At 40.9% G+C, this 27,058-nt stretch overlaps 2 protein-coding genes across 2 annotated transcripts; both read right to left on the reverse strand.

The window, feature by feature from the left end:
• Positions 1 to 1,021: 1,021 nt before the first annotated feature.
• LOC110486190 (gastrula zinc finger protein XlCGF57.1) lies at positions 1,022 to 4,645 on the reverse strand. Its single transcript, XM_021557613.1, has 2 exons — positions 4,275 to 4,645; positions 1,022 to 3,060 (listed from the first exon to the last, which is right to left on the reverse strand). Exon 2 carries the CDS (start codon positions 2,884 to 2,886, stop codon positions 1,366 to 1,368), a length of 1,521 nt encoding a protein of 506 aa, XP_021413288.1. The 5' UTR covers positions 2,887 to 3,060; positions 4,275 to 4,645; the 3' UTR covers positions 1,022 to 1,365.
• A 6,429-nt stretch (positions 4,646 to 11,074) lies between these two features.
• LOC110486193 lies at positions 11,075 to 24,504 on the reverse strand. The gene is made up of 4 exons (XM_021557614.2): positions 23,987 to 24,504; positions 19,613 to 19,918; positions 16,873 to 17,199; positions 11,075 to 16,731 (listed from the first exon to the last, which is right to left on the reverse strand). Exons 1-4 carry the CDS (start codon positions 24,333 to 24,335, stop codon positions 16,241 to 16,243), a joined length of 1,473 nt encoding a protein of 490 aa, XP_021413289.2. The 5' UTR covers positions 24,336 to 24,504; the 3' UTR covers positions 11,075 to 16,240.
• Positions 24,505 to 27,058: the final 2,554 nt, after the last annotated feature.

Genomic DNA, 27,058 nt, shown 5'->3' on the forward strand with positions numbered 1-27,058 from the left:
GTGGGAGAACTTGCACAATTGGTAGCTGACTAAATACTTTTTTGCCCCACTGTATGTGCGTAAAAGTCCATTCAAATTCAGCCAAAGATATTGTGAACCTAACAACTGTGTCATGCTGGTGGTTGAAGGATTAAAATGATTAAATGACCTTGTCTGTGGTTACTGGTATCTTCATTCTGTATCTCAGAGCAAACATGTCTAGAGTATAGAGCCAGAGTAACATGTCTATGTATAGAGCCATAGCAGTAGAATGTGCAATAATTAAGTGTTGTTATAACTAAGAATTATGGAAACGACCATGAAATCACATACCAACAGTACTTAAGTAAAATTACTTTAAAGTACTACTTAAGCCATTTTTTGGTGTATTTGTACTTTATTATTTATATTTTAAACAACTTTTACTTCACATTCCTAAAGAAAATGTACTTTTTACTCCAAACCTTTTCCGACACACAAAAATACTTATCAAGAGAACATCCCTGGTTATCCCTACTGCCTCTGGACTGTGTTGGAGCATGCCCCCTTTATGCTATCCATAAACTTAAAAAACATTACAATTGTGCCATCTGGTTTGACTAATATGTGAAAATTGAAATACTTTTACTTTTGATACTTAAGTGTATTTAAAACCAAATACTTTTACTCAAGTAGTATTTTACTGGGTGACTTTCACTTGAGTCGTTTTCTACTAAGGTATCCTTACTTTTACACAAACATAAAGGAGTGTGAGGGAGTCAGCTTTTCTACAATGAAAATACTACAGTACCCATTTTAACTACATAAATTAATGTCCTATTACATAACAGCTAACTACTTGTGGAAACATTACTGTAAAATAGTACTACTGGTATCTATACTACTTTCTCAGATCTGTACACTTATAATAAGCATAGTGGCGATACAGTCAGGGTGCAACATTCGGTCTTGACCTGTTACCAATGCTCTAATAAAGACATTCATTTGCCACTCTGGTAGACAGGTTTATAATTCAGGACGATACAAAAGAAAGGAGATTTGGTGTTGCATTAGTTTCTTTAATAATGAATTCCAGTACATGGTTTAGGAATTACATGTTATCAATAAGGTTGTACACAATGAGTGATTTTTCTGGAGGAAAGAAACTGGAATGGCACTCACTACAACACAGATCAGACAAGATACAAAGTTTTCTATAAGTCCCTCAGTAACTTCACTGATCCCAACATAGACATTTGCATAATAGCAAATCAGTCAAGTTGACCCCCAAAGAACATAACGCAATAAGCACAAAATGTATGAAAAACGTAAGAAAAGTGTAAGGAAAAACATATATATAGTATTTATATAAAAAAAGGAATAATACTTTGAAGAGGTTAAAGGTATTTAGCTACTATCAGTACTGCGGCTGCTGCTACCACCACTGCTGCTGGAGCTGCCCATGTCTGATCTCTCTCTTTTGTGAATTTGCTCATGTGCTTTGAGATGGCCTGACTGGCTGAAGTTCTTCCCACACTGGAGGCAGGCGAAAGGTCGCTCCCCAGTGTGGATTTGCTGGTGTGCTTTAAGATGTCCCAAACGGCCAAAGCTCTTACCGCACTGTGTGCAGCCGAATGGCCTCACCCCGGAATGTATCTTCTCGTGTGTTTTGAGGACCCCCGAGTTGCTGAATGTCTTACCGCACTGAGAGCAGCAGTATGGTTTCTCGCCAGTATGAATCTGCAGGTGGTTGTGGTAGCTCATTTCCTTGGTGAAGCTCTTCCCACAGTGTTGGCAGCAGAAAGGCCTCTCTCCGGTGTGGCTTAGCTGGTGGGCTTTGAGCTCCTTGGACTGACTGAAGCTCTTCCCACACTGAAGGCAACAGAAGGGCTTCTCGCCGGTGTGTAGACGCTGGTGTGAGCGGAGGTCATCTGCTTTGGTGAAGCCCTTGGGGCAGTGGGCACAGACGTAGGGTTTCTGACCAGTGTGAATGAGCTGGTGCCTCTTCAGGTTCCCTGCCTGGCCGAAGCTCTTGCCGCACTGCGAGCAGGTATATGGCCTCTCTCCTGTATGAATGCGCTGGTGTGTTTTGAGGTTCCCCAGAGTGCTGAAATTCTTCCCACACTGGGTGCAAGAGAAAGGCTTCTCACCACTGAGGTTACGAGGTTTGCGTGGGGTTGTGCTATGCCCTTTTGGGCTTGTGTGGCCTGGGCCTTTCCCAGCATGGGTGGACTGCAGCTCGTAGAGGCCTCCTGCGCCAGGGAACTCGTTGTCCAGTCTATGGCCTTCCATGACCCCGTCATGGCTGAGCTTGTTTAGCTCGGTCCGGAGCTCGGCCATGTGGATGGACTCTAGGCTCATCTCTGTCTTGATGTGGTTGGACATCAGGTTGGGCTCGTACTCAGTCTTGATGGCCCCGAGCTCGGTGGTGTAATAACACTGCAGGTCGGCGTGCTGTTCCGACCTGATGTAGTCCAGGCTGTCAGACACGTGGGTGATGTAGTCAAACACCAGGCTGGGCTCGTAGTGAGACTTCATACAATACGAGTCGCTCTCGTACTCAGAGCTGTGGAAGCAGTGGAGGTCATGGACGTGGTGCTCAGACTTGATGTAGTCCAACCCACTGATCTCCATCTTGATCTGTTCGTGGCCCAGCTCCGCTGTGCTCAATGGCTGGATCTCTGACAGGTCCACAGTGTGGATGGGGTCCAGGTCGTCTGCAGGCTCAGTCTTCACACAAGGCAGCATGACCATGGGCTCTGCAATCTCTGCCGCCAGCGTGCCAAGCGTGCTGCAGTCAGACGAGAGCAGGTGGAGGGTTGGCGAGGTGCACTCAGGCCGAAGTGGACCCAGCGGCGGTGAGCCACACTCTGATGCATGCAGCGTGTCAAGTCCTAGCGTGATGCACTCTGTCTCTAACTCTGCCATGGCTGCAGAGTCCTTATGCACCCGTCTCCAGTTAGTCCCGTAATGAATCAGAGAACAGTACTACTTTGCCCTGAAAAGAGCCTTGGCCCACTTGAGTGTCCCTCTGATAGTACAGCTTGTTCTGATGCCAAGCCTTCTTCCTTGGGTTAGGAGCAACACCTATCTTTGAAGCCCCTGGAAAGAAAGAAGACAAGGGATATGAAATCATTCAGTTAAAAAATATAACCTATTGTCTTCTACAGGCCTCACTTCAATTCGAATATAGCAGGGGTAATGTACCTGATAGGCCTAGCTGGGTAAGTAATACAAAATAAACAGGTCTGTCAACTCATAATAACATTGGCTTATAATTACACAAATAAAACAAGCACACAGAATACTAAAAAGACAACTACACATTGTTACACAGAATCACAATACCTAGTGGCAAGCAAGCTATATGTATGAGAAACACACACAGATGTGCAATGACAATAGAGATGTGCAAACTTCGAGAACTGTGTTGGTATTTTAACTGTACTGACATTCTAGAAAAATTAAGTAGGCCTTATATTTAAGTTTTAATGATGGCCGGTGAGAAGTTGGCAGCCGAACGTCCTGAAATAGTTTTAGCTACTTCTAACTTCACAACATTCATGCGCAGCAATTCGATGACTACACAATAACTCGCCTTGAAATCTAAATATCACATGTTACCAAAATGAAGTACTTTAATCTAAACTACAACATGGGTGTTCATGCAATACCTGCATGTTCTGACCAGCTAGGTAGCACGCCAAACCCGCCACGCACATCATGCACTAGTTGGCTGCAAGAATCTGGCGGTGATTTTTTTTTCTCTCTCACCCAGTTGGTTGAGGATGACTATAAGCAAGCTATTGCGTGACATATGAAGCGCTTACAACCAGCAAAAACTTTTCAGAGGGGGGATTTTTTTCACCGGCCAACTCTTTGCATCATTTTTAAAAGGCATATTTCAGTTTACCAGCTGACTGCTATCATACAAAGACAGGGCAAGATGCCATTTCTAGCTAACTAGCTAGCCAGTGGCCATCTTGTTTATCGCTAACGTCGATGCTGCTAGCTAGCTAGCTAGCTAGCTTTACAGATGCGCCTAACTAGCTCGATGACATGTAACGTTAGCTAGGAAGGAAAGAAAGTGAGACAGCTATACTGTACTGTTACTAGCTACTTTTTTTAAAATTAACTTTGAGCGTGCATCCTGGACCCGTGCAGGTAGTACTAGGCAAGTGTCGTTAAACTAAATAAATTGTGTCGAATTACGAAACCTGTGCTGGGCCATACACATTCACACACTGGCATATGAGAAAGAGGTGGAAAAATAAAGAAATCGGTTTAAAAAAAAACAGCAAGCTAGCAATAGCTACCTGCGGTTTGTCCGATTCATGGCTTTTTTTAGCCTTCGGCTTGCCGTCGCCACAGTTGCTTGGCTTCAAACTGAACCCGACCCGCCACGTCCACCTCTACCGAGCAATCCAGCAGCCTCCGTATTGCTTTCTCTCCTTTCTTTCCCTTACTCCCTCTCTCTGTCATTGACTAATTCTGCTTCGTTTTCACTCCCTGTGTCGCTTTTCCTCGATGTTTCTGCTGTGCACTTCCGTCGTCTGATGTAAATGCGCGCGCAGCATGCATTCATCTCGCGTCATATATATTGATATGAATTGTTGGCACTCGCAACATTGTATCATTCTCTCCACTGATCCATGGACTCGGCTTGTCAACGCAGTTGTAAATCAATCAGAGTATTGTCAAAAGACCAGACACCCCGCCCTGTCAGAGACCACTATTGTAAATCGTCCAGGCTACGTCTTAGGCCAGTCTAGTGCTTGCAAAAACATCCTTAGACATGTTTTATGTATGCATTTATTTATTTAACCTTTATTTCATTAACATGGCAAGAGGGTTAAGAACAAATTCTTATTTACAATGACGGCCTACACCGGTCAAACCCGGACGACGTTGGGTCAATTGTTCGCCGCCCCATGGGACATAAAGCCAGTAACTGAACTATAAAGGAACGTCTTTGATTTTATTTTCCAATATCGTATATTAAACATTTTAATTATTCATGTAACTTGACAAACTCAAAGTATACCAGTAGTTCAATAGTGTCTAACTTGCACTTTTTGTTGCAGTACTTCTCTCTGTTTCTACTTCTCTCCACTATTTATTGTTTAAATTACATGTTCACTCCAGACGTATATAGCCATGGTTAATAAAAGCAACACATGACCAAATGTTTATATTTCATAGACATATTAGAGTTGGTAATAATAACTGGGTCCCTGAATTTGGGTCGCAGGAGGTATTGAATGGGTCTTGGGTGTCTGAGTCCCAAAAAAGTATATGCATATCTTTTTTTTTTAAAGAAAAATACTCCAGTCTGAACATAACCAACTTTAACCAGGTAGAACGTGTGTAGAAATGATAATGAACTTGCATTTTTAAAATAATTTAATCTCTGGAGAAACAAAAATCTTCAATCACAGTATTTTAAATCTAGAGCTATTAGCAGTGCTATTTTGGTTGATTTTGTGCTCTCAAACCAGTGATTTAATTATTGACAATGAAAGAGGTGGGAATGTTGTTCCCTTGTCATATAATTGCTACATTTACTATCAATTACCGCATTCTTATCGGCAGACTCAATAGCCTTGGCTTCTCAAATGACTGCCTCGCCTAGTTCACCAACTACTTCTCAGATAGAGTTCAGTGTGTCAAATCGGAGGGCCTGTTGTCCGGACCTATGACAGTCTCTATGGGGGTGCCACAAGGTTAAATTCTCAGGCAGACTCTTTTCTCTGTATATATCAATGATGTCGCTCTTGCTGCTGGTGATTCTCTGATCCACCTCTACGCAGACGACACCATTCTGTATACATCTGGCCCTTCTTTGGACACTGTGCTAACAAACCTCCAAACGAGCTTCAATGCCATACAACACTCCTTCCGTGGCCTCCAACTGCTTTTATATGCTAGTAAAACTAAGTGCATACTCTTTAACCAATTGCTGCCCGCACCCTCCTGCCCTACTAGCATCACTACTCTGGACGGTTCTGACTTAGAATATGTGGACAACTACAAATACCTAGGTGTCTGGCATCTCCAATCCAAAATTAAATCTAGAATCGACTTCCTATTTCACAACAAGGCCTCCTTCACTCATGCTGCCAAACATACCCTCGTAAAACTGACTATTATACCGATCCTTGACATCGGCTATGTAATTTACAAAATAACCTCTAACACTCTACTCAGCAAACTGGATGTAGTCTATCACAGTGCCATCCGTTTTGTCACCAAAGCCCCATATACTACCCACCACTGCAACCTGTATGCTCTCGTCGGCTGGCCCTCACTACATATTCGTCGCCAAACCCACTGGCTCCAGGTCATCTATAAGTCACTACCTATTCGCGTCGGGACTACCAACGTTATCTGCCCGAGGGAGTTATCCAACTGGCCCCTCCGCCGCGACGTTACCTGAATGCCCATCTGCGGCCCGCTAATCGTTAGCTGTCTTATCGGCTGCTATCAGACAATTCACTAACTATATCTATTTTGCCATTTGGATTGGTCCCCTCTACCACATGGAACCCCACCTAAACTGAAACATGCTTAACACCCCAGCCATCCTACAATCTAAGCTTGATGCCCTCAATCTCACACAAATTATCAATGAACCTACCAGGTACCACCCCAAAGCCGTAAACACGGGCACCCTCATAGATATCATCCTAACCAACTTGCCCTCTAAATACACCTCTGCTGTATTCAACCAAGATCTCAGCGATCACTGCTTCATTGCCTGCATCCGTAATGGATCAGCGGTCAAACGACCTCCACTCATCACTGTCAAACGCTCCCTGAAACACTTCAGCGAGCAGGCCTTTCTAATCGACCTGGCCCGGGTATCCTGGAAGGACATTGACCTTATCCCGTCAGTAGAGGATGCCAGGTTATTTTGTTTAAATGCCTTCCTCACCATCTTAAATAAGCATTCCCCATTCAAGAAATTTAGAACCAGGAACCAATATAGCCCTTGCTTCTCTCCAGACCTGACTGCCCTTAACCAACACAAAAACATCCTATGGCGTTCTGCATTAGCATCGAACAGATATGTAACTTTCCAGGGGGGCTAGAAACCAATATACACAGGCAGTTAGAAAAGCCATGGCTAGCTTTTTCAAGCAGCAATTTGCTTCCTGCAACACAAACTCAAAGTCCATGGAGAATAAGAACACCTCCTCCCAGCTGCTCTGCACTGAGAATAGGAAACTCTATCACCATTGATAAATCCACTATAAATGAGAATTTCAATAAACATTTTGCTATGGCTGGCCATGCTTTCCACCTGGCTATTCCTACCACGGTCAACAGCAATGCACCCCCCCCCCCCCCCCCCACAGCAACTCGCCCAAGCCTTCCCCATTTCTCCTTCTCCCAAATCCAGTCAGCTGATGTTTTGAAAGAGCTGCAAAATCTGGACCCTTTCTTTCTAAAATTATCTGCGGAAATTGTTGTAACCCTTATTACTATCCTGTTCAACCTCTCTTTCGTGTCATCTGAGATTGGAAGAAGATTGGAAAGCAGCTGTGGTCATCCCCCTCTACGCAGACGACACCATTCTGTATACATCTGGCCCTTCTTTGAACACTGTGGAAACAAACCTCCAAACGAGCTTCAATGCCATACAACTCCTTCCGTGGCCTCCAACTGTTCTTAAACACTAGTAAAACTAAATGCATGCTTTTCAACCGTTTGCCGCCCGCACCCGCCCGCCTGACTAGCATCACTACTCTGGACGGTTCTGACCTAGAATATGTGGACAACTACAAATACCTAGGTGTCTGGCTAGACTGTAAACTCTCCTTCCAGACTCATATTAAGCATCTCCAATCCAAAATGTAATCTTGAATCTGCTTTCTATTCCGCAACAAAGCCTCCTTCACTCACACTGCCAAACATAGTAAAACTGGCTAAGGTATCCTACCGATCCTTGACTTCAGCGATGTCATTTACAAAATAGCCTCCAACACTCTACTCAGACTGCATCGTTTGCTATCACAGTGCCATCCGTTTTGTCACCAAAGTCCCATATACCAGCCACTACTGCGACCTGTATGCTCCAATCGTCTGGCCCTCGCTATATATTCGTCGCCAGACCCACTGGCTCCAGGTGATCTATAAGTCTCTGCTTGGTAAAGCTCCGCCTTATCTCAGCTCACTGGTCACGATAACAACACCCACTCGTAGCACGCGCTCCAGCAGGTATATCTCACTGGTCATCCCCAAAGCCAACACATACTTTGGCCGCCTTTCCTTCCAGTTCTCTGCTGCCAATGACTGGAATGAATTGCAAAAATCGCTGAAGCTGGACACTTATATTTCCCTCACTAACTTTAAACATCAGCCAGCCGAGCAGCTAACCGATCGCAGTAGCTGTACTTAGCCCATCCAATCTACCTACCCCATCCCCATATTGTTTTTATTTACTTTTCTGCTCTTTTGCACACCAGTATTTCTACTTGCACATCATCTGCATCTATCATTCCAGTGTTCATTTGCTAAATTATAATTACTTGCTACTATGGCCTATTTATTGCCTTACCTCCTCACGCCATTTGCACACACTGTATATAGCCATTTTTTTCTATTTTGTTATTGATTGTATGCTTGTTTATTCCATGTGTAACTCTGTGTCACACTGCTTTGCTTCATCTTGGCCAGGTTGCAGTTGTAAATGAGTACTTGTTCTCAACTAGCCTACCTGGTTAAATAAAAGTTACATTTTTTTATTTTTAAGAACCATAGTTAATGTCAGTTCTCACTTTACATGATTCTCAGTTATCTGAGCCATGAGTGGTCAGATGTGTGTGTGATTTGTGAATGTGGACATTTTCTTCCATTAAACTCGCCCTAACCTGGACATTGCCACATCCTTGTTCTGACCGGACATTCTGTAGTGGTTGCTACCGGCCTTAAGCCAGCACCTAAGATTTCTTATTGCATTCATGGTCCTTCAATTCGCTACAACCCTACCCCTATTTTTCACCTGGATTCATCATAACCGTGTGTGTACACCACCTAATAGTTATGTCCCAGAGCATATATTAGCTATCCAAACAGGAAGCGATGGGACGGAGCAGAGTTCGCCCAAATAGAGCAGATTCCTATTTTCTCCACTTCTCCTGAGCGGCTTTCAGGTGCACCGCCGACCGCTCCACTTGGATAGTATTCTGACCACTGCCTAGCTCCATTGAAAATAAATGTTAAACTCTGCTACCGCTTCCTGACTAAACACAATCCCGGAATATTACTTGATTTTCAGGTTTACCTTAAGTTGTATGAGAAATTGTCTCCCATCCCACATTTATATTACATGGAAATTAAAATCTCATTGTCCAAGTTTTAATTATCTTTTGGGATTACTTTACCACCCCATGGCAAAATGAATAGAATTGTATGAAATGAATAATACAATTGCAAAATCTTCTCGGCCCCATGGCAAAAATGTGAAGAATTGCAGCAAACTTGCTTTAAAACTGCAACATTTTCTCTCCATTAAAATGTTTTGCTTGCGGGGGGTCTCAACAAAATGTCCCCCCAAAAGTTTGTGGATATGAACATGGATATACAGACTGCTAAGCCACTGTGGCCCCTCATGAGTTCAGATTTTTTGTTGACTCCACTCCCATCAAAGTTGCCAATCCCTGACCTAAATAAGGAAAACAAAAGGTTGATTATTAACATTTATTTTTCTTACACCAAGTACCGAGTTGTTATTTTCTAATATGTACAGTGGGGTAAAAAAGTATTTAGTCAGCCACCAATTGTGCAAGTTCTCCCACTTAAAGATGAGAGAGGCCTGTAATTTATCATAGGTACACTTGTACTATGACAGACAAAATATGAGAGAAAATCCAGAAAATCACATTGTAGGATTTTTTTAATGAATTTATTTGCAAATTATGGTGGAAAATAAGTATTTGGTCAATAACAAGTTTCTCAATACTTTGTTATACCCTTTTGTTGGCAATGACAGAGGTCAAACGTTTTCTGTAAGTCTTCACAAGGTTCACACACTGTTGCTGGTATTTTGGGCCCATTCCTCCATGCAGATCTTTAGAGCAGTGATGTTTTGGGGCTGTTTCTGGGCAACACGGACTTTCAACTCCCTCCAAAGATTTATGGAGTTGAGATCTGGAGACTGGCTAGGCCACTCCAGGACCTTGAAATGCTTCTTACGAAGCCACTCCTTCGTTGCCCGGGCGGTGTGTTTGGGATCATTGTCATGCTGAAAGACCCAGCCACATTTCATATTCAATGCCCTTGCTGATGGAAGGAGGTTTTCACTCAAAATCTCATGACACATGGCCCCATTCATTCTTTCCTTTACACGGATCAGTCTTCCTGGTCCCTTTGCAGAAAAACAGCCCCAAAGCATGATGTTTCCACCCCAGATCGAGGGAGATTATCAGTGGTCTTGTATGTCTTCCATTTCCTAATAATTGCTCCCACAGTTGATTTCTTCAAACCAAGCTGCTTACCTATTGCAGATTCAGTCTTCCCAGCCTGGTGCAGGTCTACAATTTTGTTTCTGGTGTCGTTTGACAGCTCTTTGGTCTTGGCCATAGTGGAGTTTGGAGTGTGACTGAGGTTGTGGACAGGTGTCTTTTATACTAATAATTTCAAACAGGTACCATTTAATACAGGTAACGAGTGGAGGACAGAGGAGCCTCTTAAAGAAGAAGTTACAGGTCTGTGAGAGCCAGAAATCTTGGTTGTTTGTAGGTGACCAAATACTTATTTTCCACCATAATTTGCAAATAAATTCATAAAAAAAATCCTACAATGTGATTTTTTGGATTTTTTTTTCTCATTTTGTCTGTCATAGTTGAAGTGTACCTATGAAAATTACAGGCCTCATCTTTTTTAAGTGGGAGAACTTGCACAATTGGTGGCTGACTAAATACTTTTCTGCCCCACTGTATAACACAACGTCCCATTGCCTACATAATTATATTATCTTGGCAGAGTTGACTTGGCATGAATAGCATTTCAGAAGTGCTCTCTTGTTTAAGAAATACAGAAACCAAAACTACTCTACAATTTGGCAAAATCTAGTTTCAGCATGCCGAAATAAAGGGAATACAGATGTAGGATCTTCATTTGAGCACCCTGTTGCAGAACTTTATTGCAATACAGGACATATCAAACATGTAAAAAGGATTCTGAAGTTTGTAATTTCCACTTTAAAATTTTACTTGATTTTCCCTTACAAAAAATATAATCAACCCCTACAAAAATGAATTTAATTATAATCCACATAATTCTAATTTCCTATTTCTGCCGCAAACTGGCTCAAATGAATATCTTACATCTGTATGTCCTACAATCAATCACATCAGAATATCATTGAGTGAAGAACTAAAACAATTTTACAATGTCACAAATGGAACATAAAATAAAATCCTTATTTGAAATAATTGTTTAATTTGGATATCAATTTGAAATCTGCACATGTTCCCTGGATTACAAACATAATTCTAATTAAGAAAAACACAACCAAAATCATGAATTCTAAAAAAAAACAAGATGTCTACTCCATTTAATTCCCGCTTTCAAAATGTTGCATCACAATTCAGTTAATCCCTTTTAATAATTTTGCACCTCCTTCACATTTGGTTCAAATGAGGATGAGGCTTTTACTCAGTTTATATTACTTCTAAAAAGGGAACCATTCAACCACTTTTCAGGAAATAGCCTAAATAAAAATGTCTAGAAGCGGACACACAAGATTTCTTTACAATAATGCAATGCTCGATTGAATGCACTTTTAATGACGACAAATCTGTGTGCATGCTCTTCGTATATTATAACTATATCCCTGTTACGTGCATAAGGATAATAGTTTCCTCTGTGACAAATGTGTGATATTAAATGTCCTACATTTCTGCAGTGAGCCATCTTTGCCAGGGGACCCACACAAATGTTATTTAGTTACATCAACGTTTGCAACCTGACAAACAGGTAACTGCCAAAATAAAGAAAACGTCTTTAATAGGGTGTTGGGCCACCACGACCCAGAACAGCTTCAATGCACCTTGGCATAGATTCTACAAGTGTCTGGAACTCTATCAGAGGGATGAGACACCATTCTCCCATGAGAAATAAATTGTCCAATTGGGTTGAGATCTGGCGACTGAGACAGCCATGGCATATGGTCTACATTTTCATGCTCTTCAAAACATTCAGTGACCACTCATGCCCTGTGGATGGGGGCATTGTCCTATGGGGTGGCACAACCATGGCAACCAAAATAATGGCCTGCCCAGCATTTTTATACATGACCCTAAGCATGATGGGTTGTGAATGACCTGCTTTCAATATACTTTGTATCCCTCATTTACTCAAGTGTTTCCATTGTGGTAGTTATCTGTATGCCCATGTGACAAAGGAAGAGATCATGGCTTAATAGTGAACTGTTTTGGTAGGAATCCTTAAGGTTGTGCTAGTTAACGCCAATGAAACACTATTCTACTGTCATGCAGACAAATATTATTAATATTTGTGATATTATTACAATACTGAGGTAATGGTGTTTCAAATAACCAATTTGCTGTGTTTACTCTTTTCTGATATTCAAAATGAGGTCTGGAGGTCTTGTAAAGTTACAGCAAAAATAACAAAGTGCTATAAATTAGAAGAACACGTGTCAGAGTAGGCATTTGAAGAAAAGTGGTTGGGTGATTCATTAGCAAAAGCAAAAACAACAATGAGGCATTTGAACACAGTCGTCACAACTCTTTCAAGAGGTGTGTTAAGTCTTGATTACACTTAGCGGGCATTAGGAGACAACATCAATGCGAGAGCAAAGTGCTAGATAGGAGAAAGACGGGTTCGAGGTATGGCTAACATTGAAAAGTAAAACAAAGCCAATGTCAAGTTTACAGTTCCAATGAATGGAGTTCAGACAAAACAAAAGCTTAAATACTGACGCGTCACACCAATCAACTTGAAATTTGCAATTCGGCACTGTTCAAGGTTACCTTACTGCGGAGCACAAACGTGTTTTGAGTGGTAATGTACACTGCTTTTAGTGGGAATGAAGTGCACTGTGAGTTCTAGATAGGCCAATCATCAATAGCAAGTCATTAATTGCAAGTGTGCAGCACTGGCTGCAGATACAATCAGCAACATACATTTTCGACCACTTAAAGCCTTTAAGGGTTTCTACAATGTTTCAGTCTTAGGCTGTGTTTACATAGGCAGGCCAATTAGATTATCCAATAATCAGTTCAGCTCTTTTGCCAATAATGCTCTTTTGCATTAGAGACCAGTCTTAAACACTTTAAAATCATCAATTTGCACATTGGTTACAACCCTGAAGTCAAGGAGGGAAATTCTCTCCATACATTGTATCGTATGAAAATGTGAATACGTTGCATGCAATTTCTTTAAATTGGTTACAGTTGAAGATGCGAGAGGTTGTGTACCAAATCATTATATTGTGCCCATGTAAACTTTGATGCTGGTTTGACCTGAATGAAAGACCCATATCTTTTGTAATCTATTGTCTTCTCAGATTCCGATAGAATTAGAGCACATGGTCCTGATGTTTTCTGATACATAATAATTTATCTACACTTATGTCAAGGACTTACATGAGTTAAAGCACAAGGGAGTGTAAACTAAGATGTAATCTGTGGCTACAATTCAGCAAAATATGAAAAGGTAGCGCAGGAGCACAAATTCAGAACAGCGCTAGTACGACTAATTTAACAGAAAGTCCGTGGGCAGGTGAGTATGACTACAATGGACTGGGACATTGCCGTGGGTTTCCCGCTCTGGTGTAGAAGCTGGCCTGATGCCTTAAAAAGAGCCACAGAAATAACCTTCCCTGAGGAAGACAAAACAAATCCAGTGGATTACGGAAGAGATGAGTATTTCTTTTCATCGATTGTAGTTTGAAGTGCATGTACATCTTCAACGATAGGTTACTGGCTTCGCCATGAATATGTAACATTACCATGGTCTCAATGGTACAGAGTATTGCTTGCTATTACATTCATGCTTTGTGCCGAGTGATTAACCATCATTTCAGTAATTTTTCGGTTTCTAAACAACTAATTGACCGATTGTAAAATTATTTGAATTCCTTTTTTTAAATTTTTTTTTTTACTGTCAGCTCAATGTGCACATTGCAACGTTTCTCTAAAGATAAATCATATCAAGCCTAAACTGTGCGATATAATAGGGAGTTGCAGTTTACAAACAGGCCAAAATACATTGTTTGGCACGGAAATCGTGGTAATTAACTTCTATGACCATAATCCATTGCGTGCCTACTTGTCCCGCCTGTGTTTTTCGCTATGTTAGGTTAGTGTGGGGGCAGAGAGAGAGAGAATGTGCGATCAAGCGCGAGAGAGAGCAGTTGCTTCACGAGATAGATCATGTATTTTCAGGTAGAGATAAGTCATTGATAGTTGGTATTCAGCAGTCATAAAAGTATGCGTTATTTACTTTGAAGAACTACTAAAATAGTAATTGTCAGAGCTCTAGAGATTTGAGATGACTTGGAATTAAATAAAGCCATCAAATAAAACAAATGATATACACAACTTAAATATTTTATTAAACTAAAGTCGTGTAAATAAATTGTTAATAAGTAGTATCATGTGACTAATTGTTTTATTCTGGTGTTACAGCATTCAACCCACAATGCATTTAATGTTATTTTTGTAATTTTTTTTAAACGAACCGAAACCGACCTCAAAAAGCACTTATCACTCAGCACTACAAGCTGCGGGCGCATCTACAAGAGACAAAGCACAATCAAAATGGGAAGACGCTACGATACTTAAGGAATCTGGCAGAGGGGCTTAAACAGTGTTTGCTTCCCAAGATATCTGTAGAAAAGCAAAGAGCAATCCTGCAAACACCAGTATGTCTCAAATCTATACAACCCTGCCCTTCAACCCCCCCACCCATCCCTTATTAGAATGCCCCTCCCTTCAATATTTTATGTTCCAACAAAGTATTCTGTTAGGCATGGTGATATGAGCAGAAACAATATTCCTGATGTCCAATCAGATGCTCCACATCCATTTGACTCATCCGGAGGTCAAACAAGACAAATAAAACAAACCAAACAGTATGTTTCATCAATGTGGTATTTCTCTACTTCCCACGACACTTAAACCCAGCCTGCACAATCAGCACGAGGGCGAGATTCCCATTCTTTCCCTCACTTTATCTTCGTAGACTTGTTAGGAATGGTCCTAGGGCAGACATGGATAGGATGTAGAAAAACCCAAGAGGGCCATGTCATCGTCACACAGCTTGTGCTAGTCATCAACTAGAGGTCTGTAGACTTGTGATTCAGGAGTAAATTGCACAATGTTCTCAATTGTTCTGAATCTGTGGTTCTTTATAAAAAAAAAACAAAGGGCTACCAATGTAACAATACCTTTATCAAACGTATATTATTTGACTGTTTAAAGGAGGTATTTATGTTGAGTGAAGAAATTAAAATACTGTCAAGTGAGGACTGTAAATAGTGAATTGCATGAAGAAGGTAAAGAGAAATACCAGGTTCTATCCACCTGTACAGAGATTCACATTCAGAGGTAAGCAAAACAAAGGTATTACCTCTGCTATTGACTCCAGCAGTCTGTCTCTCTCCCCCTTTACCCTGGGCACATACGCCCTTTGAAATCGAGTCACTGCTTGTGGCACTGGGAAGAAGATGAGACAACGCTTCTGCCACTGAAAGATACAATTCTCACAAATCAGTGTAATGTTCATTGAAGTTGCAGTCCACAAAATCCAAGATCATTGCCTCCGGTATAGCAAATGACCTTGATGTGAAATAATAAAGCACAGAGAGACCAGTTTGATATTCCAAAAATGTAGAAAAGTATATTGAGAAAAGTAAAAAGATCACTTAAAAATTTAACTTTGTTGTTTTGTTGTGAGCGCCACTGTCCCATGCTATAGAGAATGTACAATGGCGATACATACTAAACACAACTACCAGCGAGATCCAATCCCAAATCATTAAAGTATTTACCTTGTCGCCACATGTAAGAAATCAAAATGGTGGTAACAATTAAGAAACAGCAGTCAGCAAAACTGTACCTGGAAAAAATGCCCCCGATTCCTGACTTACGGTACTTAAAAGTGAACTCAAATGTATGAACTCGAGTACTGGTGACCCTCCTGCTACTGATATGGCTATATGTGAGATGTGGACTGAAGATCGACTTTGATTCCATATTCTCCTTTTTTTTTTGTTGCTTCAAATCTTCCAATTCCCTTTTCCATCTGCTCAAGACTTTTTCCCAGTGTGTGTTCGTAGGTGCGCCTGTAGCCGGGATGCCTGGGAGAAGTGTTTCCCGCACTTGGAACAGCAGATTGCTGTCGTCGTCGCCAGTGCTGTGCTGATATGAGTCTGCTGGTGAGCTTTCAGGAGCGGCGCTCGGCTGAACTTCTTGCCGCATTCTTTACACTCGTAACCCTTCCTGCCTTTGAGAGGCACGGTCTTCACCTTTGAGTCCAGCGTCGTTGTCCCTTTGTCTTCTTTCTCTTCGTCCTCTTCGTCTTCCTCCTCCTCCTGTGAAACAGCAACCTTTTTCTTGGGAGGAGATGGGCAGCTCTGGTTAGGCGATTCTGTATTTTGCCGGCGCACAGCTGCTCTGCCAGGTGAAGCGTCGGGGAGCAGGGGGATGGTTTCCATAGTGTTCTCGTCTTCCTCTAGGAGCTGCGCGGGGAGTGTGAGGAGCCGGTGAAGCATCGACGGAGACCTGAGGGACTCCTCAACTGAAACACAGACGGAGGGATAGAAATAGACAAAAAAGTAATGATGATTATTGGCAATAAAGGGTGATGGACTTAAGAGTAAGTGTGCACATAACTGGCCATGTCACGTAGGGACATCCTTTCAGTAGTTCCCATGCGCACCTGTGGCTGTGGTGCTTATGCTAGCAGGAGGGTCTTGCGGAGTGTCCAAGGTCGAGGAGAGGACCTCCATGTCCTCCAGAGGCATCCACTGGGGGTCTTGCAGGGGGATGGTGGGGGTGGGCTCCAGGTTCTCACGGATCAGGGCGTTCAGACTGGGGAAGGAGCCCACAATCCCCAGCCCAGATTCCCCAGTCCTCTCCTCACCCCCCTTCCCTGAAGCCAGCTCTTTGATCTGCCACAGGTCACTGCACCACTTCTGCCCAAACACCTTGTCCAGGATGGGGACCCAGTCCTGGGCTACGGTCAGGACAGCCTGCTTGTCACTGTCTACACACAGAGAGAGGGAGAGAGCGACAAAACTGAGAACAAGACAAACCTGAACTGGAAAACTAAATACAATTCATATGGTCCAGACAGCTTTCTTGTCGCTGTCTGCACAGAGAGAGGGGGAGAAAGAGATGAAACAAACTTGAACAAGACAACTGAACTGGAATAAACGTGCAAAACGCGTGCACGTTTGTGTTTGTACATCATTGCACCTGAAGAAGAAGTTAACAATTTCAGTGATTATTTCCATCACTATAGAAGTCATTTCTAATGTCGTACATTTTAATATTGATCAATTTGACAAAAATGCTTACATTAAGAGACCCAAGGCAATATACACATAGGAAGTGTTTGTTTGCTTATACTGAACCAGCTTAATAATATCTAAACAGTATTACCAGCACAAGTATAAGACTGGACTCTTAGAGTAGAGGGAAAACTATATCTGCTGTACATGGCATGACGCCATATATACTGTAACAAATTGCAGGGGCTTAACTGGAGCAACTATTTGGCACTCACACAGTTAATAGTTAACTGTAACAGGTGAGCTTCAGCTCCCATTTTGACAGCTACTAAATAGGTCAACTGACCAGTTCAACTGAGACTGGTGTTGTGTGCAAGGCATAGTTTATAACATGGTTAAGAAACACATTAACATTTTTATTTAGAAAATGGGGCCTCAGAGCTCTGGTTAGTCCATATTGACTCCTATTCAAAATGTTTTTTGTGCGTGTTTTACAGTCTGACTTCTTGGCCACAAGCTTATTTTCAGCACCAGAAATTAAGGGAACACTTGATTTGTTTCAACTGATACTTGCTAAGTGTTTACTAAGACATAACATGGTCATTATGTGTACTTTCTGGCAAGTCAAAGAATTCAACACAATTGGTAACCAGCTGGTATGTACCGGCACTTGTTTCAATGTAGAATGACTCCCAAAATAACCTTCATTATTAGGTCATTACCAATTGATCGATCAAGCAAAAAAAATAGCAGCTTGTTAAATAAAGCGTACCCGAGATTAACAATACCCTTGTATTCATCTTAATATGTTGTGTAAATCCATTCGAATTCAATCACTTTTTTTTTTTTTGTTGACAGCATCTCTTTTCATTGAAACAACTTTCCACACGTGTTTGGCCATGGACGAAGTGGTCAGAAAGTGACTTTTTGGAAAAGCATTCAGGAGAGAAAGGTCGTCAAAGTTGACCCATTTTTCATACCATGAGACATCCAGGTCTTCATCACTGGAAAAGATAAATGGTTGAGCTTGATAGAAGCCTAGAAAAACAGGGTTGTCTATTTTATAAGTTCTTGAGAACATATTAGCATGTTGTAGCTAAGACCCTACTTTACATTATCTGAGGTTTTTTTATGTTGTGCCCGCCATCAGTTGAGACACAACATGCTCTTAAACACAGGTTGGGTGTCATTTCAATCATAGAAAAATAAGTCATAGAATGAACATATCCCTTCAGATCACTGCAATTTAGCTGCTACACCATTTCAATTTTAAATGGAATGTTTTACTTCTAATTAGTACCATAAAGGTGGCCCACCGGTCCATCCGATGTCAAATGTCAACTTAAAAACAGTCATGTGTATTCTGTAATCTATATTTCAAATTGGTTTCCTATGGAGGATTGATAGTGTAATTTTTAAAACAGATATTCCCATTCATGACAACATTGTCGGATGTGTGGACCTCCAACCATCTTTGTGGTACCATTTGAATGTAGAAATGTCCATTTTTATTCCAGTTTTAGTACAGGTATCAGCTAAAACATGACAACCGATGGTGGGCACACTACAAAAACCTCAGATTATGTCAAATAGGGACTAAGATACAACACGCGAATATGAAACACTATTTTACGTGTTTTTAGATAATTGACATTTACGGTAATAATTATTATTTTTTAAATCAAATTTGATAAATTCTGGACATTTTCCAATTGATTGACAACCCTGTTTGTAAGTTTTTTAATGAAACTCAACCGTTTATCTTTTCCAGTGATGAAGACATGGATGCCTCATGGTATTTTCTGAGCACATCTACAACAGGTAAATATGTATGGAAGGTTTCATTCAAATCAAAAAGTGATTGAATTCAACTGGATTTACCCTGTGGTATTGCAAGTTGCAACTTGAAACCATATGAACAGGAAGTTACTGGCCTCTCATGAGTAATTTAATGTATAGGCAGAGGAGGGGCCGAGCCCTGGCAGTACTGTGGTACTTTCCATCCCTACATTTTCGATAACAAAGCATAACCTCCAATGCTGTGGGATTTGACTGGTATCATAGCAAGCATCCCTTGTATGTGTGTGTCACATTTGAGGCTGTAAATAAAGCATGCAGTTGATTGTCATGTTGACTAGAACAGAATTTTAATGTTAAAACACAGACCATTTGTTGTCTCCGTTTGCTCCCTTGGTCCCCGGACAATTTTGACTGTGACGTTTCTGGATTCCTGCCTAGTGTCCTCTGAGCCGCTGGGAAATGCTGTGTTGTTTTCCGACCCACACCTCCTCGACACTCCACCCTTCCCATTCTCCTGGTGAGCCACGCGGCGTAACTGCTCCTCCAGAGCGCTGTGCTCCCGCTCTTTCTTGGTCATCTCCAGGAGCAGGTCGTCGAAACTGGCCTCCACGATTTTGGTCAGCTCGCACACAGCAAACTCCAGCACATGCTCCATGACCATCTTTAGCTGACCTGCAGAGAAGGAAACCGAGACAAAATAGTTATAATGAAAGACAGTAGGCTAATTCTGATAAGGAAATAGATCAGTAAATCACGAGGAAAGTAGAAATAAAAACCTGTTGTGAGTTAAGATGAAATGATTAGGCATAGGTCAATGGCTGGTATGTTTGTAGATAGTGACATTTGAAAGTTGGCACCAATTAAGGTTAAAAAAAAATACAAACAAAAATGTAAAATCACATTGCACACAATGCTCTCATTGTAGGATATTTGTTGAACACAGTAGGTAAAAACAACCCTGTATCCTTGCAGGGAAACTTCTCTCCAAAACGACTATTTTTACTATGTAAATGACTAGAGTTGCAATTACTTGTGTAGAGGATTTAATCAAATAACACAAAAATGCATTCTGCAATGAAATCACAAGCCACACTATGTCCAAACTTGGTTTGGGAAAAATGGTGTCTCATCCATTTAAAATGTTAAGGTCTATTTTTGGCTCAGCCATTAGAATTGGAAAAATAACAGCCATTGAGTCCTTTTGAATCTAGTCCATCCCTGCTTTATACATTAGCCTTGACACCCCTTGCTTGTAAAGCATTGTTATTAGAAGCATTTCTCTACATATTACATAGTGGGGCCCTCCTTTTTGCAGGAGCCCAAAAACACTAAGAAAAACATTCATTCCATATTAAGTTTTAGATCAACCACTTTTTAGTGACCAGCAATGGGTATTAACTTTCGCCTGTGCAATACAACGACTCAAAAGTTAGATTTCAGCCATGTTAAATGGCTCTTGATTGATTTGTTGTAGCACTGCCAGACTGAAAGTGAAAATCACTTGATTGATTACAACCAAATGAGACCCAGAAAAGACGTGTCTAGGGGACCGATTTGAGGTTCTTATAAATGCCAATTTCTCCATTTTTGATTGGTTGCTGTTAAATACACCAATCAAAATCATTTTAAAATGTGAGGCAGTTTTTATTGGGCATTTCATCCATGGTGGCAATGACAATACATTTAGTTATATTCAATATGAGTGAATTACCATAATTAAATATCTTACTTTTATAGAGCAGTACAATATTTAAGGGAATCCTATATGATTCAATGAGAAGGCTTCATTGCTCAGATAGCTCAGTCACATCCCCCTTTGCAATAGATATAATTTGGTAGCGGTAAACATTCCCCTGAAGTAATCAAGCAAGTTGTCACAGATCCCATAATGGTTTTGAAGCTAAATCAAATTACCACACTTGATATTTTCAAACATATCCAATCACAGAGAAAATACACTTTTCATCGCATACACTGTAGTGCAAATATCTCCATGATGATATCTGACAAACGAGCTAGACTACTCTTTCCAAGAATTAACACCTGTGTAGTAGAAAGCCTAGGCGACATGATGAATCATACAATGGCCTACACACACACACACACACGATGACTCGCACCCTCTGTTCTTAACCACAAGTTGTAAATGTAAAACAAGTTGTGCAAAACATGGTGAGAAAACATTTTACATATCCATCACCACACATAGATGGCGTTCGGTCTTAGTTACAGATAAAAGCTGAGAGGAAACTGAAGTACTGAGTCATTGATCACAGTTTCATGCACACAATAATAAGATTGTGGATAGTCAGATTAATAGAATAGATTGTTTAAAAGATGCACTACGCAGAAATCGCTGCGCCATTTCCTGGGTGCTAAAATTCTAATAGTTAAACTAATTTCAGTTTGTGACAAAACAAGCAAACAGTGTTGAGAATAATTGTACCATCCCAACTGCTGTGAAAGATATCTTCCATGAAGCTGGTGTACAAAACCGAAAGTAAAGGAGGAAAAACGAAACTTAAGAATGTGAATCATAGAAATAACGCACATCGAACAGATCTACCCGCCTCTTAGACCTGACAGATATAGAAAACTCACATTTCTATGTGAATTTGGCCGGGACGCCCAAAAAGTTAAATATTGCAGCTTTAAAATCTTTACATGCTTTGCAAGAATAACAAATTCACTAATAATCTTATTTACATGGACACCTGAAAATCAGGCTTCTGATGGGACCTTTTTGATAAATGCAGAAAAATCACCAATCAAAATAAACATTCTACCACAGTGACCATGTTATTTTTGCAAAGACTACTTTGTTCTGAGGTTGGACATAGAAATAGTTTTCACATACACATGTTATAAGATTACAGTTTTTTCAAACTCAATTAACTTGTGCATAAAAGGAGGCTTGCACTACCGGTGCTGACAAATGCATAGACCAAATACACTGCTGGAACGCCAATTAAGTTGTTAACATGTCCTAAATATTTTAAAGATTGCTCAGAAAACCAGGTGTTTTGATCAGCGCATGCTTACTTCCATTATGACCGTACACTGATTAAGATAAGCAAGATGTTTACATTATTAATGTCATACTCAGCCTTCTGCCATAATCAGTTTAATATACAATTATTAGTGTGCATGTAAACGTACTCATTGATGCGATTTGACTAAAGTAGGAGTGGAATGGCAACTGCTTTAAAGCGGTGGTGAGCAGCAGAGCACCAAGCTGCTGCAGACAATGACAGCATAGGCCTAGTTGGTTTCAGGCAACCTTAGATCATCTACAATGCCGCTTGACAAAGCCAACAGGGTTTCACACACACACACACAGATTTACATAATTAGAAAAGAGAATGGATTACATGTCCAAATCCTTGAGGAAGAAAACAAATCAAGTTGGAAATCAAGTGTGAAAACTGTGTGGAGATTTTGTGCAGCATGGTCTCTACAATTACCCATTTTTGTTAAAACCACAGGATATAAATAGTAATTGAGCTGAGTCAGAGAGGAAGAAGCCTACTAGCCTAATTGTTATTGTTGCATTGTGTAAGTATGACATCATGCACTGTATGAGGAGCTACCAGTGTGGGTGTCTGAAGGATGAATGTTGCTGCCAGGTTTCATTTACCTACAACATCAAAATGGCCTCCCTGGCCGTCACAACTTAAATATCCTAATAAGTGGCGAGATACAGTTCCAGCCTCAGCTTTGTCCAAAATGTGCAAATTGAGTTGAAGGTCTGCCAATGGCCTCAGCATTTTGGGGCACGATGACACACAGCTTGCCCAGTGTCTCCTCCACCCGCCATTTAATATCTCACACCCCTCCTCTCCCTAAATGTATCCCCTCTGAGAACTGAGTGGGTGTGGTTTGCGCTTGTGACTGTCATTGGAGAATTATTGGGGGGAAAGGCATCCTATCCTTTGCTGCCACTGCTAAGTAAAGGCTCAACAACAATAACGTCACTGCCTTGTCAACCACTGATAGTCCTCTCATCCCAACCCATCTTCAATTACAGAGAAGAATGTAGGAAGGGATGTATGTTGCAGTAGTCAATAAGTAGGCCTATCATTTTCACTGATAGGAAAAATGAATGGGGATGGATGTGCAGCCTTTCAGTGAACCGTTTGCTTGACAACCAGTGAGAAGGTCGGTGATGTTGTCACTAGTTCTCAACCTACAACTTGTACATTGTAACAATCTCAATGGCAACAATGTCACCGCAGATGTCCAATTGGCCTCGACACATAACAATAATTAGGTGTACACCTCGAGACAAGAAACCATTGTAAGCGTTCACAAGGACACATGCCTGAGTCAAATAAAACCCAAGTGAAACAAAGAAACCAAGGTAATAGAACCACATTGAAAACGACCGTTTTTCATATCCTCAAGATTGTACCACACATGTCATTGATTCCCAGTGTGCTGCAGGCTACTACTGCACGTCATATTTACATATCAACTCTGGTTATTATTATCAAGCTTTTTCCGCTCTATGCGGATACCTATACCAGGATGCTGTGCTTTGTCCTGTTGTTGACTTCGCCACTATATGTAAACTGAGTGTGTGGCTACGTTGTGCCACAGACACGTAAACAAGCAGTCGGCGGTCAAACAGACTGTAGGGCTACAGAATGGAGTTATTGCCTTGTTTCAAATGTATAAACCTCTAGGTTCCTTGGTAGTAACATTGCCTAACTAGTAACCTTGCCTAACTAGTAACCTTACCCACTACTCGTCCTTTTTGATCCAGTCTTTGAGTGTTTGCGTGCACGCCGCGCTCTGTGCCGAGGCTGGGGGTGTGTGTCTCGGGCTTTGTTCGATCCGTGGCCGCGTTGTCTTCCATGCCACCGTTGAACGCGGCTCCATTTTCTACCCCATTACATTCAAACTCCAGTGATTGAAGCTTTAACTTAAGTCGTTGGTTTTCTTGTTCTTTGACGGCCGTTTTCATTAACACAGAACTCAAGCTTGACCCAACAGTCTTGGTTATTTCCTGGACTGCGAGTTGCACTACTTGCTCTAGTGCAGATTCCAGCTGACCTTGAAAAAACGAAATGTATACGGCGCCGTTCATGATTTCGTCCGTTTTGGTGGAAGACCTCTTTCATTCTTCCCCCACACCCCCAAAATATAAAATAGAAGTCAGCGCACAACTGATTTACACAGAGAACTAGCTACCTCTATCAACGGATCATGTGTGTACACCCCTTCGATGCTACCGTAGTATCACTAGTGCAAACGCAATGACGTTTCTCCTATCTCATTCATAACAATTGTGTTTCTAGTCCCACATTTATGTCGTGCACCTGAGAGCGCAGTGTGGAGACGAATCGACTCGGTTAAATCAGTCGTCTTGATAAGCCCTTTTCAGCTAGTTTATACTGAACAAAAATATAAAGGCAACATGTAAGTGTTAGGGCCATGTTTCATGAGCTGAAATAAAACATCCAGAAATGTTCCATATGCACAAAAAACGTATTTCTCTCAAATGTTGTGCACAAAGTTGTTGCCAACACAATGCCACAGATGTCAAGTTGAGGGAGTGTGCAATTGGCATGATGACTGCAGGAATGTCCACCAGAGCTGTTGCCATAGAATTGAATGTTCATTTCTGTACCATAAGCTGCCTCCAATGTAATTTTAGAGAATTTGGCAGTACGTTCAACCAGCCTCACAACCTCAGACATTGTGTAATCATGTGGGACCTGTGGGATCGTCGGAGACCAGCCACCCGGACAGCTGATGAGACAGAAGTATTTCTGTCTGTAATAAAGCCCTTTTTGTGGGGGGAAAACGTATTCTGATTGGCTGGGCTTGGCTCCCCCAGTGAGTGGGCCTGGCTCCCAGGCCCACCCATTGCTGTGCCCCTGCTCAGTCATGTGAAATCCAGGGCCATTAGGGTCTAATGAATTTATTTCAATTGACTGATTTCTTTATATCAGCTGTAACTTAGTAAAATCGTTGAAATTGTTGCATGTTTCGATTATATTTTTGTTCAGTATAGTTAAGAAACTAAAATAAAGTTATGTGTATTTCGATGGGCAAGAAGAAATAACATATAGAAACGTCACCATCTCCAATTTGGTTCATCCCACTTGATTTTATTTCGAGTAGTAGGATAGCAGCCTACATGACAAATAATATTGGTAGTAACCATTTTGTATGCCACCGTCAAACGGTCTACACTGCTCAAATGGGAGAGTTTACCCTGCAAGCCGACAGACAACACAACAACACAGGGCACACTTCGCCCCCGCAGTAAGGAGAGGAAAGTAGCTAGATAGTGTAGCCAATATCAGGCCAGAGTTACGGCTGGACCACATATATTGTTGTGATTTTCACCGAAAATACACAACTGCGGCATTAACGTCTGTTACATTTTTGTAATAAAAAAAATAATACTCCGATATTAAATAAATGATTCGGAACACTCCCAAGTTCCAACTTTGGCTGAGTAAAACATTATATCTGAAGTTTCTAGCCACAAGCATAAAATAGAAGGGCTCATCAAAACTACTGTCTGAACTGAACCAAATATGCATAGCCATCTCGAGACAATTCTGATTTAGTGTTATTTTGTTCTCAAAGCTGCCAGGATGTCACGTGTCCTACTTATATCAGTACACTCATAACACCTGAAGCATTACGAAACTTCTATTCGATCAAATAAACCTTACGTTGAAAATAAGCCATTCATTTATTTGTTGACCTAATTCCACACTATCAATGACCTCCATACAAAAACTCCTTGCTTGGTGGGCGAAACAACGAAAAAACGCCACCTGCTGGAAGGGAGACAGATTTCCCGCCGAGTTGGTCCTCTCTCTTCTGACTGAACTAACTGAACCCATGCGTTGGTCTCGGCTCGAGACTGGCTGTGCGACAAACGTCATCAATTTGGGCACCAGGCGTATCCATATTGCCTTTCCCTTTACGGTCGGCCACGTGTGCACGCCATTTTGCTTAAGTAGACTCAGAGAGACAATCGGTACATACCATGACATACATTTCCCACCATTCAAAATTGTAGATTTAAAAATATGTACAAAATTAAATAAAAATACGGCTAGGTTACATAATACTTTACATTATGGTATACTTACAATAATGTAAAGGCGTGTTTAAGTAGTTTATAAACTGTTAATATTTTATATTCCAGGTCGCAATTGTAAATGAGAACTTGTTCTCAACTTGCCTACCTAGTTAATTAAATAAAGGTGAAATAAAATAAAATATATTATTAGTTTATATATAATTTATAAATATGTAATAAACTATAACACATATGCCTAATATATTTATAAACTAATAATTAACAGTTTAATAAACAAATATTATTTAACTTATATAACCAATTATCAACTACTTATGAACTGGATCAATCAATATAAAGCAACTCAGTCAATATCATCGATCATGCCTCAGACTACATTCCAGTCACTCAACTTTTAAGTCTCCAACTATAAAGTATTAACTATGACATTCACCATTACTAAAGATTACTTGTATGTTAATTGTTGTTGTTGATCATAATAAAGTTATACTATTAAAACTATTATTTTCACATGAACCCCTTTTTTACATTGTTTGCTATGCTTGACTGGGGTTCCCCCTCAGCTTTGCTAAAAAATAAAAAAAACATTTCCTAGAATGCATATATAATAATGCAGACCCAAAGTGGGTCGCAGACCTGTTTAATGGTGGTTCGCGAGGTGTCAGAGTACATTTCTAATTATTTAATGAATTACTGGAATTGATTTTGGCCAAGTGCAACTGCACTCTGTTCAGTGCGCTCTC

Source organism: Oncorhynchus mykiss, chromosome 13 (assembly GCF_013265735.2).
Source record: "Oncorhynchus mykiss isolate Arlee chromosome 13, USDA_OmykA_1.1, whole genome shotgun sequence".
Taxonomy (NCBI): Eukaryota; Metazoa; Chordata; class Actinopteri; order Salmoniformes; family Salmonidae; genus Oncorhynchus; species Oncorhynchus mykiss.

What these genes read in the sequence shown, in the direction of transcription:
- LOC110486190 (XM_021557613.1), bottom strand. Translation starts at nt 2,886, where the DNA reads ATGGCAGAGTTAGAGACAGAGTGCATCACGCTAGGACTTGACACGCTG.
- LOC110486193 (XM_021557614.2), bottom strand. Translation starts at nt 24,335, where the DNA reads ATGAACGGCGCCGTATACATTTCGTTTTTTCAAGGTCAGCTGGAATCT. An exon ending in TCAAAAAGGACGAGTAGTGG is followed by an intron (nt 19,919 to 23,986) that starts GTAAGGTTACTA and finishes CCTTCTCTGCAG; the next exon opens with GTCAGCTAAAGATGGTCATG. An exon ending in CATAAGCACCACAGCCACAG is followed by an intron (nt 16,732 to 16,872) that starts GTGCGCATGGGA and finishes TCTGTGTTTCAG; the next exon opens with TTGAGGAGTCCCTCAGGTCT.